Source organism: Oncorhynchus mykiss, chromosome 10, assembly GCF_057628025.1.
Source record: "Oncorhynchus mykiss isolate SJ-2025 chromosome 10, ASM5762802v1, whole genome shotgun sequence".
Taxonomy (NCBI): Eukaryota; Metazoa; Chordata; class Actinopteri; order Salmoniformes; family Salmonidae; genus Oncorhynchus; species Oncorhynchus mykiss.
The window spans coordinates 50,002,016-50,016,343 of record NC_143031.1 but is presented as its reverse complement, the minus strand read 5'-3'; the positions used below and the strand labels follow the sequence as shown (position 1 = coordinate 50,016,343).

Here is a 14,328-nt window from a genome sequence, read left to right as displayed (position 1 = left end):
TGGAAATTCAATTCAATTGGTAACGCCACTAGATGCTGCTGGTGTGGCGACTAGTCAGCTTGTTGGGCATACGGGTGCGTACGGGTGAAGAGTTGATGAAGGACTCACCGCCGTGCACATGATGTAGCCGGCGCCAAAGTCAAATCGACACTGCTCGTCCATGGAGTAGTGGATCCCTGGTAACTGTGGCAACGCCGGCCAGTCATGGTCAAAGGGGTCGTCACGGAGACAGTCATAGGAGCTGTGGGAGAAAAACGTTCATTGGAATTGAAGACGTTGGTCTCGATCTAACAGTTGAATAACTATTTCAAAATCTCACCCTAACCCTTCCCTGTAATCACATAAGGAATGAGCCACATGACTGCAAGACAGAAGAGAGCAAGACAGAGAAACCTCCATAACTGACCTGATCTAATGTGTATAAGACCATTAGACAACATACAGTGCATTCGGAAAGTATTCAGACCCTTTGACTTTTTCCACATTTTGTTACGATACAGCCTTATTCTAAAATGGATTCAATCTGCACACAATACCCCATAATGACAAAGCAAAAACAGGTTTTTAGAAATTTTAACAAATGTATAAACAAATCATAATAATAAAATATCACATTTACATAAGTATTCAGACCCTTTACTCAGTACTTTGACACTACAAGCTTGGCACACCTGTATTTGGGGAGTTTCTCCCATTCTTCTCTACAGATCCTCTCAAGCTCTGTCAGGGTGGTTGGGGAGCGTCGCTGCACAGCTATTTTCAGGTTTCTCCAGAGATGTTCAAGAGAATGTTCAGAGAATTCAAGTCCGGGCTCTGGCTGGGCCACTCAAGGACATTCAGAGACTTGTTCCGAAGTCACTCCTGCATTGTCTTGGCTGTTGGCTTAGGGTTGTTATCCTGTTGGAAGGTGAACCTTCGCCCCAGTCTGAGGTCCTGAGCGCACTGGAGCAGGTTATCATCAAAGATCTCTCTGTACTTTGCTCTGTTTATCTTTCCCTCGATCCTGACGAGACTCCCAGTCCCGCCATTCAAAAACATCTCTACTGCATGATGCTACCACCACATTGCTTCAACGTAGGGATGGTGCCAGGTTTCCTCCAGACGTGATGCTTGGCATTCAGGCCAGAGAGTTCAATCTTGTTTTTATCAGACCAGAACAAGACCGAGAGTATTTAGGTGCCTTCTGGCAAACTCCAAGTGGGCTGTCATATGCCTTTTACTGAGTAGTGGCTTCCGTCTGGTCACTTTACCATAAAGGCCTGATTGGTGGAGTGCTGCAGAGATGGATGTCCTTCTGGAAGGTTCTCCCATCTCCACAGAGGAACACAAGCTAGTGACCATCGGGTTCTTGGTTACCTCCCTGACCAAGGCCCTTCTCCCCCGATTGCTCAGTTTGGCTGGGTGGCCAGCTCTATTTAAGAATGATGGAGGCCACTGTGTTCTTAGGAACCTTCAATGCTGCAGACATTTTTTGGTACCCTTCCCAAGATATGTGCCTTGACAGAATCTTGTCTCTGAGCTCCACGGACAATTCCTTCAACCTCACGGCATGGTTTTTGCTCTGACATGCACTGTCAACTGTGGGACCTTATAGACAGGTGTATGCCTTTCCAAGTCATGTCCAATCAAATGAATTTACCACAGGTAGACGCCAATGAAGTTGTAGAAACATCTCAAGGATGATCAGAAAGTCATGCTGTCTGAATGCACTGAAAGCCGTGTTCTATGGGGGATTGAGATGTGTCGGTCCTGACTGTGGGAACAGAGAGAAGTCAGAGGTCAGCGTTGACCTGGACTCACTTCAGGTACTTGCTGAGCTCCGCCTGGCTGCATCGGGACCAGTGGAAGCGATGGAAGGCAGCCTGCACCAGAGGGGCCATGATGCTGCCCATGGGCACCTCGTCGCCACATTCATTACCAGGGGGGCCATCATGCTCCATACCCAGCCTGCCAGGGGAAGACAGGATGGCGTCAAATATACAGCAGGCACTAATATATCTGTGAGTATGCATGCATGTGTCCTGTGTATTCATTCTTTTTATAGAGTTTCTTGTTATCCTACGAAATGTAAATGCATAGTAGTAACTGTTGTCATGCATACAATATTACTGTTGTAATACATACAATAGTACAATATTTGTGCATACTGTGTGTTGAACGGTGTGTATAAGTGTGTCTCACACATGTCCAGTCTCATGTGCCACGACGAAGGCAGAGGAGAAGCCATCCTCGTGGTTGAGAGTGCAGCTCCGCACTGGGTGGCACATACCCGTTACAGGAGCGTAACCTAAGCAACGAGAAAGAGAACAAAAGAGAGAGAAAAGAAGGAATATGTATACTGTGTGAACACACATGATGTGTATATTGTATGAGAGCACATAAAGTATCTCCAGTACCTTGCATGCCGGAGGGACCAAACTCCTGTCGGGTGAGGAAGATGGCATGGTCATGGTACTCTGGATCACTCCTGTCTTCCTTCTGCTGCAGGAAGGCCCAGCGACATATGTTCTCTAGACTCTGAGACGGGTTGCCCAGCTCTATCAGACTCATAGACTGGAGACAATACAGGAAAGGACAAACTATGACTACATTACCTCAGTCCATTCTTACAACATAGTTATGCTAAAAAACTTGATCGGTTATTGATGAGGGTGACTCATCAAGAGGATGTCGACAACTTATTTTGTATATTTCCCTGTTTGTCTGCAATGCATTGAAAAGGCTTTTTTCCAAAGTATTTCTGGCATATCCTTCTAGCCAGTAGGTGGTACTCTTGAAGTGACAAATGCATACCGGTGCCATGACAGCAAATTAGGAATTCTCTCATACAAACTGACAGTCACATTCAATCCATAATTCAATTGATGTAACTCCGCACACAACAAAATGCTTTTGCAGACTAGAGATAATAGGGTTTTACTATTACATTTACTTACCCAAAGTAAATGCAGTAAAGGACTATTCTTTTTTGATCAAGGTTTTTTTATTTGGTATTTTAAAGATTATACAGACTAACGGGTAGAGGGCAAAACAAACAGATCCCTTATCGCATCAACCCCGCATGCTCCAACAGAGCCCCTAAGCAGTACCAGAGTAAAGGAGTATTCTGACATGGGGATCAGTCTATCTCCTACAGGTTACATCTGCTGACCATGTGGGTGAATGACTGAGGCCTATTGTGTCTTACCTTGGCAGGACACAGCATGATGATACGGACCAGAACCACGTTGATGTGAGCACCCAGGGTACGATCCTGGTAAATCTCATTCACCTGCAGAGACAGACAGACAGACAAACTGACAGAAGCACGTGGCTTGCGACTACAGTACAGGATCATAATGCATATCACTTGGCTGAAGTATCTGAGAGAGGTTGGATATTGTGCAGGAGGGAGAGAGCAGTTAACAGGACCTGGTGTGTTTCCATCTGACATTGATATATTGGAATTGTATTAATGCATCATGTGCACCTCTTCCCCAGAAATGCACCTCTTGCTAGGAACACTCTTCTCTCTCTAAGGGGAGCTCTAATTAAAAAGTATCCACACGTATTTTATGTCCTCTGTCACTATTCCAGTCCCAACTGTCAAAGATTAGTAGGAGAGGCAGGGGTGTCCTCAGCCTGAGTGTGCATCTCCCAGAGAGGGATGGTCTCCTCTGGCCTCGTCTGTCTGTCACACTTTACTCATTTACACACCTCACCTTTCCTGGCATAGGGGAGGAGGCCCACGACAGTGCAGTGAGTGAGAGTGTGATTTCTCTCTCTCTCCCTGTGTGTGTGTGTGTGTGTGTGTGTGTGTGTGTGTGTGTGTGTGTGTGTGTGTGTGTGTGTGTGTGTGTGTGTGTGTGTGTGTGTGTGTGTGTGTGTGTGTGTGTGTGTGTGTGTGTGTGAACACAGAGGAATAGAAGGAGGACAGTCCCCTGTAAGATAAACTGAGCTAATGAGGCCAGGGGAGGAGAATAGAGACCTGACAAGAGAGCAGAACAGACACGCACACTGACAGACTGACTGACATGGGATAATGTAAAAGGTAACTCTGATTGAAAATCTGTATTATCATATCAGATTTCATCTAATATGCATGGTAGCCATTTCACTACAATGGACCATTACAGGGATTCTTGAAAAACGCTAAAAGTAAAAAATTATTGAATGTGCGTTGGAGTCTAGATACCTGATACACCAAATCCTTTATGTATTATGCAATTGAATGCAGTTTAATTGGCACCAATGCACAAGAATCCAAACGAGCCTATTAGAGCTTAACAGGCCCTTTAAGGACAAGTCCCCAGTACCTAGTCCCCAGTCAGGAGAACACTGCCTGTCTCCCTCGTGCTCTCTCTCTCTCTCTCTCTTTCTCTCTCTCTCTCTCGCTCCTCTTCTTCTGCATAAGAGTTGCTAAGCAACCTTCAGAAGATGTCCTTGGTAGAAACCCCCTGGGGCCTGTGTCTGTCTGGGCCCCTCCCTCTTGATAGGCTGGGCCAGCTGCACCTGAGCCCTGAGAACGCCTGGCCATGTCTGTCTGTCTGTCTGTCTGTCTGTCTGTCTGTCTGTCTGTCTGTCTGCCTTCCTTCCTTCCTTCCTTCCTGCCTGACTTTCTGCCCGCCTGTTTCATCATCTTTCTGTAGACCTGTCTGTCTGTCCGCCTGGCCTATGTTTGTCTAGATGTCTGTCTTTCTGCCTGTCTGCCTGCCTGTCTCATCATCTTTCTGTAGACCTGTCTGTCTGTCCGCCTGGCCTATGTTTGTCTAGATGTGTGTCTTTCTGCCTGTCTGCCTGTCTGGCCACCTGTCTCATCTTTCTGTTAACCTGTCTGTCTTTCTGTCTACCCACCTGGCCTCTGTCTGTCTGGCATTCGGCCGGTCTGTCTGCCTGCCTGGCCTCTGTCTATCTGCTTGCCTGCCTGACTACCTGCCAGTCTCATCTTTCTGTTGACCTGTCTGTCTGTCTGTCTGCCTGTGAGAATTGATTTACTTGGATTCATCCTCTTGCTCTGCTTCAGTGGATCAAATGTAAAATGGCTAAATGACTCCCCTTACTGAGGAATAACAGGACTGTGCCACAGTGTGTTTCTGGGTAGTGCATTTGATCTTGTTTTTCTTATATTTCTAGAAAATGAGCCGTCATGAAGCTTTCAAATTCATGCAAAGTGAACAGTACTCTACTGGATCATTCTAACAAATGAAATAGTGAAGGAAGGCCCGCTGGTACAGTGAACAGTACTCTACTGGATCATGCTAACAAGTGAAATAGCGACTCCCAACGCAACGCACCCTTCTCTCGCCATTCCTCACACACACACACTCTTTTGCCCTCATCCTTATATGTATCTACTGTCCCCTGTTCAATTCCTCCCCTCTCTCTATATATATATATATATCTCTTCCTGGTCCTACCCCATGCCCCTGCGCCCCACCCCCCCCCCCCCCCCCCATCCCTAACCCTGTGTTAATAACCCTGGCAGCAGGACCCTCATTAGCACTGGCCCCTGTCCTGACCCACCGGAGGGCATGAGCTGGATTCTATTTCACTGGCCAGGTAGCTGACTAATTGTAGCCAGAGTGCCAGAAAATCATTAGAATCAAATGAATAATTCTGCAAGGTCTCAAACAGGGGAGATGGGTGGGCGGAAGAGGCAGAAATGAAAAAGGGGAAAACACATTGAAAGCACATAGAACACATAGAACACATAGAACACATAGAACACATAGAACAGGTTACAGAGTTTTGTGATAGAAAATCACCTCAGAGGTGGAAATGGTTGCATATGTGAAAAAGGTTTAGTCTAGTGTCGTGTGGTGCTGCGTAAGAAAAAAATCTAAAAAGAAGAAAAAAACAGTGTAGCGTAGCGTAGCGTAGTATATGGCACTAACTATGTTCATGAGGGTGAGGAGGTACTTCTGGATGTGCTCTCTGCCATGGAAGTGGACCACCGAGGAGTCCACCCCGAGTAGGACCTCGATGTTGAACAGCTCGTGTTCCTCGTTGGCCTGGCGACGGGCTCGAGCCTGCCTGGTCCTGTTCCAGATCCGGTTGTGATGCTGATGCTGCACTCCTCTGGACAGGGCCTGCAGGTCCATCAGATCGCCTATAACTGACCCTGAACCACACAGACAGACGGATACAGTATGTGTGGATGAAGGCCTTAGAGAGGAGTCACAGTAGCTAACGGCATTGTACATAAATATTATTTAAGCTGGATGATATTAGCCAACAACAAAAAAACATTAAACAAAGTGTTGACTCAAGTAGTATTCTTCTCCAAAAATGTTTTTGTGTGTCACGTATACTCCCTCTCTGGCATCTAGGTCATCAGGCTGCTGATTATCCCGCACACCTGCCACCATCGTCTCGCGCACCAGAGCCTCATGACCCTCGCCTGGACTCCATCACCTCCTTCATTATCTTCCCTATATCTGTCACTCCCCTTGGTTCTCACCTCAGGTGTTATTGACTCTGTTTTCATGTCGGTGCGTTGTTTGTGTTTCGTGGTCATTGTATTTATTAAAACACTCACTCCCTGAACTTGCTTCCCGACTCTCAGTGCACTCGTTACATGGTGCTGTATCCTTGGAAGTAATCCAGTATGGTCATGGTGGTAAAAATGTGTTTTTACCATTTAATGTTCTATATTAGTCAATAGCCATTTTTGGAACGTACAGACAAATCAAATGTGTCTAGTTCACAGCAGGGTTGGACTAAATTCAGAATTGAATTGAGAATTCAATGAAACTGAAATGCCTCTTCTATATTACATGAAGGTGTGTTTTACACAAATGCACATGTTGTACGTAAAAACATCAAACATGTCGTTGTATAAACTCAGCAACAACGACAAAAAACGTCCCATTTTCCAGGACCCTGCCTTTCAAAGATAATTCCTAAAAATCCAAATAACTTCACAGAGCTTCATTGTAAAGGGTGTAAACACTGTTTCCCATGCTTGTTCACTGAACCATAAACGATTCATGAACATGCACCTGTGGAACGGTCGTTAAGACACTAACAGATTACAGATCGTAGTCAATTAGGGTCACAGTTATGAAAACTTAGGACACTACAGAGGCCTTTCTACTGACTCTGAAAAACAGCAAAAGAAAGATGCCCAGGGTCCCTGCTCATCTGCGTGAACGTGCCTTAAGCATGCTGCAAGGAGGCATGAGGACTGCAGATGTGGCCAGGGCAATAAATTGCAATGTCCGTACTGTGAGACGCCTAAGACAGCGCTACAGGGAGGCAGGATGGACAGCTGATCATGCACGCAGTGGCAGACCACGTGTAACAGCACCTGCACAGGATTGGTAGATACAAACATCACACCTGCGGGACAGGTACAGGATGGAAACAACAACTGCCAGAGTTACACCAGGAAAGCACAATCCCTCCATCAGTGCTCAGACTGTCCGCAATAGGCTGAGAGAGGCTGGGTTGAGGGCTTGTAGGACTGTTGTAAGGCAGGTCCTCACCAGACATCATCGGCAACATCGTCGCCTATGGGCACAAACCCACCGTCGGTGGACCAGGCAGGACTGGCAAAAAGTGCTCTTCACTGACGAGTCACGTTTTTTTCTCACCAGGGTGATGGTTGGATTCGTGTTTATCGTCGAAGGAATGTGCATTATACCGAGGCCTGTACTCAGGAGCGGGATCGATTTGGAGGTGGAGGGTCCGTCATGGTCTGGGGCAGTGTGTCACAGCATCAACGGACTGAGCTTGTTGTCATTGTAGGAAATCTCAATGCTGTGCGTTACAGGGAAGACATCCTCCTCCCTCATGTGGTGCCCTTGCTGCAGGCTCATCCTGACATGACCCTCCAGCATGACAATGCCACCAGCCATACTGCTCGTTCTGTGCGTGATTTCCTGCAATACAGGAATGTCAGTGTTCTGCCATGGTCAGCGAAGAGCTCGGATCTCAATCCCATTGAGCACGTCTGGGACCTGTTGGATCGGAGGGTGAGGGCTAGGGCCATTCCCCCCAGAAATGTTCGGGATCTTGCAGGTGCCTTGGTGGAAGAGTGGGGTAACATCTCACAGCAAGAACTGGCAAATCTGGTGCAGTCCATGAGGAGGAGATGCACTGCAGTACTTAATGCAGCTGGTGACCACACCAGATACTGACTGTTACTTTGATTTGGACCCCCTTTTTGTTCAGGAACACATTATTCAATTTCTAGTAGTGAATACAAATATTCACACATTAAGAGTGCTGAAAATAAATGCAGTCGACAGTGAGAGGACGTTTCTTTTTTTAACCAAATTTACATATACCTGTATAGGAAATATTGTTGAAACAATTGATTTGAAAATGAATGATCATGGAAAACAAAACCTATATGCAAAAATGCTAAGTTATTATATTTCATTAATCACAAAAATGTTCTTCAGTGTGGGAAAATGCTACATTTCCCAGAATGCATTAGTTTAACCCTCACTTTGACCCTGAGGCCTTCAAAAAGAAGCCAAACAAATGCAACGCTTGGTGCAAATATAATAGGCTATTCTAAGCACTATGGTTAAAAGAGTACAGTATATGAACATTGTTTCCTGAGAAAAGTGATGTATTCTTTCATATCTGAAAGTGTGACCTGTCAGATCCAATGAAACTCTCATGTTCTATTGCTGGCTTCATATGCTCGTGGGAAATGGAAAACTGGAAAGTGGGAAGTCATAAATCCAACATGATTGTGTTCAAGTGCTTTTGAAGTCAGAAACTATTCTTCATCCAATAAGATTTTAGCTAGCTCAATAAAGTTAGCTAATTTGCCTATATTGTCAAACTAGCTACATTCTCCATTTTGATAAGGTTGTAGTTGTCCAAAACGGATTTGTTGTCATCTTTTGTTTGAAAAGGTACAAGGTCAAGGGTGAAACGTCACAACTTTGCAACTCGTTCAAGTGAAACATCCCAGTCGTAACTAGGAATGTCAGATAATTACAATAGCATGTGAATGCATGCAGCTTAAGACTGAGTGGAATTTCTTTGATTTGTACTGAATAGAATTCTACTTCCTGTCAGTCAAACTCAAATTCTACATCCTGTGGGGTGTGGCCAATTCAATTTGAATTTAAACTCATGAGCTGATTCACAGTGCATAACCTTTTCTATGCCATTTCAAAGTCTTGTGGTAAGATAGGTTGATCTGACAGCTTGATAAAAAGTATAATCCTCTCGACTGTTTACACACACATCTCCGTCCTGCCAGAGAACAGGTTTGAAAGAGAGAGATTCGTTAAGACAATTGCAAAATCTTGGGTATGCTCCTGAGAATAACTTCTCTCTATCCATTGGAAAAAATGAAAAGCAAAGGTTCACCTTCCAACAGGGCAAAGACCCTAAGCACACAGCCAATACAACACAGGAGTGGCTTCGGGACAAGTCTCTGAATGTCCTTGAGTGGCCAAGCCAGAGCCCGGACTTGAACCCGATACAACATCTCTCTAGAGACTTGAAAATAGCTGTGCAGCATCCAACCATCCAAGAGCTTGAGAGGATCTGCAGAGAGGAATTCAATCTTGGTAAAATCAGACCTGAGACATTTGTTTCTCATGGTCTGAGAGCCTTTAGATGCCTTTTGGCAAACTCCAAGCGGGCTGTCATGTGCCTTTTACTGAGGAGTTTTCACATTGTCATTATGGGCTATTGTGTGTAGAATGATGAGTTAACATTTTTATTTAATCAATTTTATAATAAGGCTGTAACGTAACAAAATGTGGAAAAGGTAAAAGAGTCTGAATACTTTCCGAATGCACTGTATATCTTCATAATAGTGTTAGCACAATGACATGCTAGCTGTTCTCATAGACTTTCATCAACTGCTATCCATTTAAAAGCACATCCCAGCGTTGTACGAGATCTTCAGTTTCTTGGCAATTGCTAGCATGGAATAGCCTTCATTTCTCAGAACAAGAATAGGCTGACGAGTTTCAAAAAAAAGTAATTTGTTACTGGCCATTTGGAGACTGTAATCGTTCCCACAAATGCTGATGCTCCAGATACTCAACTAGTCTAAAGAAGGCCAGTTATATTGTTTATTTAATCACCACAACAGTTTTCAGCTGTGCTAACATAATTGCAAATTGGTTTTCTAATGATCAATTAGCCTTTTAAATGATAAACTTGGATTAGCTAACACAACGTGTCAATTGGAACACAGGAGGTGATGGTTGCTGATAACGGGCCTCTGTACGTCTATGTAGATATTCAATAAAAAATCTGCTATTTCCAGCTACAATAGTCATTTACAACATTAACAATGTCTACACTGTATTTCTTATCAATTGCATGTTATTTTAATGGGCCAAAAAGTTGATTTTCTTTAAAAACAAGGACATTTCTAAGTGACCCCAAACTTTTGAACAGTAGTGCATGGGAAACCTCACAGGAGAGGCATTTGAACGTAAACATTCTGGAACATATGAATTTTCATGTGCCTTAATAACAAACTTGTATGCCATCTGTAAAATTTAATAGAGTTGTTAAATGATGAACCTAGTTGGTTTAGCCACAGAAAAAGCCAGGAACCTTCCCGCTACCACTAGCCATGATTGGCTGAGATAATGGATGGGACATGCCGATAATGGACATGCCGAGAGATGAGTTCGGATTGGTCTGTCATGTATTACGCTTCTGTCTATAACATAAAGTATGTTTCGGTAATTCTTTGTATCGCAGTTTTTTTTTTAAAGATATCACGAAGACGACCGAGTTTTGAAATCAGTGGAATGCCCGGTGGAAGCAGAGAATGATAGCTAAGGAGATGAAGAAAATTGAGGCGTTTGATTGCAAATGTGGAGGGAGTCGAAAAGAGAACACAGAAGGCTGTTGTATAAAACACCCGTCTTCGGAATACGTCTTCAAACTAAGGGCAACCATGGCAGAGAGGGAGAAGCGTTCATCCATGTATACGAGCAAGAGAGTCTAGCTAGCTACATTTTCACTTATTATACGTTTCTAATTCTGTCAGAAAGTTGTTTTCATTAAAAGTTAAAGGCTAGTTCGCTAGCTAATGTTACGAATATGATCTTTGTATTAATACTATTGTTTTCATTGATAGTTATAGCCTAATGTTAGCTAGTTAGCTAACATTAAACCTAGTTGGTGGTTAGCTTTAGCTACCTGTAGATTTATGCAGGGTAGTGCCATTAGGAGTTTGGATTTATAGTTCATTGTGTAGCTAGCTAGCTTCATGTCTAAACAAAAGACTACACTATGCAAGTAACCATTTCACTCTACTGTTTACACCTTCTGTATCCTGTTCATGTGACAAACTTGGATTTTATTTGATATAGCGTGTGTTTACTAGAGATGGTAATGTGAAGAACAACATGACCTGCACCAAAGTCAAATTAGGATGTACCATTAGGCCAACGAGACAGTTTCCCCTGTTCTAAAATTCTCTGGTAGAATGCCCTGCTTTTATTTTGTCACACTCACAACCGTAAGATATTTTCTGTAATTAGCTCGCCATTAACTCGATCTTGTTGTGAGTTTATTTTCCTGTAATAATGAATACAAATTAGCTTAAGTTAAGACATTGTCAGCTATATGATTTGGTCATTATTTGAACTGGCTAGCCAGCTAACTTAACTTGAACTAGTTAGCTAACAAGCTAGAAACAAACCAAAACATTATTTAGAAAGTTGCTTTTAGTTGCCTGGTTCGCTAGATTGACATATACTAAATATATTTTTTAACAGATTAGTTTATTCTTTTTTTAAATACACCAGTTATGCTATTGTGGACCACCGGGCTGCTGATGTCATGGAGCCTGTCGTTTTTGTGTTTATAGCTACCTTTTCATTACGAGAAGTTTGATGGTGAACGACTATAGAATGTTCCTGATGTCACTGCGACAACTGTAAACAGTCGTGTCAATAGACGTAGTATAAACCAGCCTTTAGTCTTGAAATTTTTGGTTGTTTAGTACATCATTGTTTGTTTAGTACATTCACTAACATACTCACTGTTTAGCACGTGGCCTCACATTTGAATCCTGGGTTAATAGGGTGTGAACGATGCTAAATGGGTGTAGCCAAATAAGAGCTCTCCAGTCTGAAGTGGATGTTGATTAAGGCAGCCCCCCGCACCTCTCTGATTCAGAGGGGTTGGGTTAAATGCGGAAGACACATTTCAGTTGAAGGCATTCAGTTGTACAACGGACTAGGCATCCCCCTTTCCCATTCCCTTTCCAGTAAGGGCCATTTTCTAAAAAGTGGAGTTACAAGTGTATCAACTTTCAAAGCAGAATTACTTTCATATTGTTCCTCAACTGTAGTGTATGATATACCATTTTCTAGCTCTGAGTCTCTACTTTTATCCAATGTAAGAAAAACACGATTTCTAATTTTACTACATAAGACCAAATCGAGACGGTGAGTCACATATATATATATATATATATATATAAAAAAAGACATCATCGTTTTTACAGTGGTGGCAACAATAGGGGAAACAATGATGCTCTACTGTACTGCAGTTGCCAATACAATTTCAATTGCGCAAAAAGCATGTCTAAATCCAGAAGATTTAAATAGAGCCTGGATGATGACAGGGGTGCTCTTGAATTATGACAAATTAGCTCAGAAAAGACATATAAAGCTCAGACTAATAACAAGCTAAAAGGGTTCACAGAAGGCCAGTCATATTTTTTTAGAAAGCTCCCCTTTCAAGTTTTAAACATATTTATTTGATCATTAATGATGTGTTCTTCTCAATAAACAATCTCCTCAGGTTCATTACAGGAGCAGATTTATGGCTGATTCATAGAAAGACAGGGTGGTTAGAGGACAGAGAGCTGGAACAGCCGTACTGCTGCCTGGCCACCAACAAGACCTCATATGCTATAGGCAGTGAATCTCGTGAATAAATGGGAGAACTTCTTATAGGAAAACTGGAGGAGACACATTAGATCACTGTAATCATTTTTAAATCATTTTTAAATCTCTGGCCAAACATATGTAGAAAATGTATCTAGATTTATAAAATATGAAAGATAATATTAAGGGTGAAGAAAAAGGTAAGACATTCCACGCTAAAAATTCATTTCGTATTTCTCTTTAAAATGATATCATTGCTCCTCGATATTACAATAGTGCACCTTAAAGCATTGTGTCTTTGTGTACGCACTTCCAGGGCTTTCCTACCATAAAACAATGGCATGAGTTCTGTCTTCATGGACTCTTTTGCAGGTGAACTCTTGATCGAAGCATTGGAATAGATGGAGCAAACCTGGCAATCCAAGCAACTTGGGAAGTGAAGCATGGGAACAGGGGACGAAACCACCCGTTGCTCAGGTTACCTTCAGCTCACACCCGGGCCCCGTTTCCATTCCAGCCCATCAAAACATAACTCAGCACGTTCCAACACAGGCACCCTGAGCTAAAAAACAAAGTCATCATATTTCAAGGGTAAAGCCTTTCGAAGAACAACAATGTTCTCTGCCAATGACTATAAATAGATTGATACAGGGGCGGGTGGGTCACGTGCTTTGGGTTTCTATACTGACTGTGGACATTGATTCCTCATTAGTGTTGATAGATACTGTGTGTCGATGCTGGTGAGCTTTAATACTGGGCTTCCCAGTAGCAATCCTCAAGGACCCCTCATATTACACACTGATGAGAAAGTGTGAATTGAGACATGATAGCGCTTTCGAATTATAAAATGGTTGAATAGAAAGGAATCAACCACAGGTGTTTTTTATTGGAGAGTTTAGGCTACTTCATTTAAGTCATTTAGCAGATGCTCTTAACCCTCGCGATTAGTAAGTGCAGTGCATACATTTGTAGATTTGTTCATACTGGTCCCTTGTGGGAATTGTACCCACAACCCTAGCATTGCAAGTGCCATGCTCTACCAACTGAGTCATACGGGACAAGAGTCTATACTTCAAGTATAAATAGCATGGTGGCTGGTGCAGTTCTAATGCTGTTAGCTGTAACCCCAGGTGGGACTGTGAGGTTGTGCACTTGAGGCAGGTACTTAGCCTTAGGGGCCTCTGGGAACATTTCAGTGACAATGCAAAATCTAAATAGTACACCCACCACAAAAGTCACCCTGGATGAGGGTGGTCTCATGAGGTATGCTGGCTCAGCTGCTTTCAATCTGAATGTGAAGAGAAAGGATTCGGGTGCAAGGGAAAAGCGTATCGAGATCACATGTCTTCGCAAGATGAAGTGATTCTTGATGTTGTTCTACCTGAGCGGATCTTAAAACACAGCATCCGTCTGAGGTCACACTTTCCTTCCCCTTTCCATTGCTGCCTGCAGCCAAATCCCATCCAGATGTGTTTAGAATCCTAAACCTTCCCTGGGTTACCCAAGGTCC

At 43.3% G+C, this 14,328-nt stretch overlaps 1 protein-coding gene across 1 annotated transcript in view; it reads right to left on the bottom strand.

Moving 5' to 3' along the window:
* LOC110533139 (A disintegrin and metalloproteinase with thrombospondin motifs 2) overlaps positions 1 to 14,328 on the bottom strand; it is a 48,628-nt gene that overhangs the window by 10,665 nt on the left and 23,635 nt on the right. The window contains exons 4-9 of the mRNA XM_021617226.3: positions 5,874 to 6,100; positions 3,188 to 3,271; positions 2,397 to 2,553; positions 2,182 to 2,287; positions 1,801 to 1,947; positions 109 to 241 (exon numbers count right to left, since the gene is read on the bottom strand). Of these exons, the coding sequence (XP_021472901.3) occupies positions 109 to 241; positions 1,801 to 1,947; positions 2,182 to 2,287; positions 2,397 to 2,553; positions 3,188 to 3,271; positions 5,874 to 6,100 (854 nt within the window). The remainder of the gene's footprint in view (positions 1 to 108; positions 242 to 1,800; positions 1,948 to 2,181; positions 2,288 to 2,396; positions 2,554 to 3,187; positions 3,272 to 5,873; positions 6,101 to 14,328) is intronic.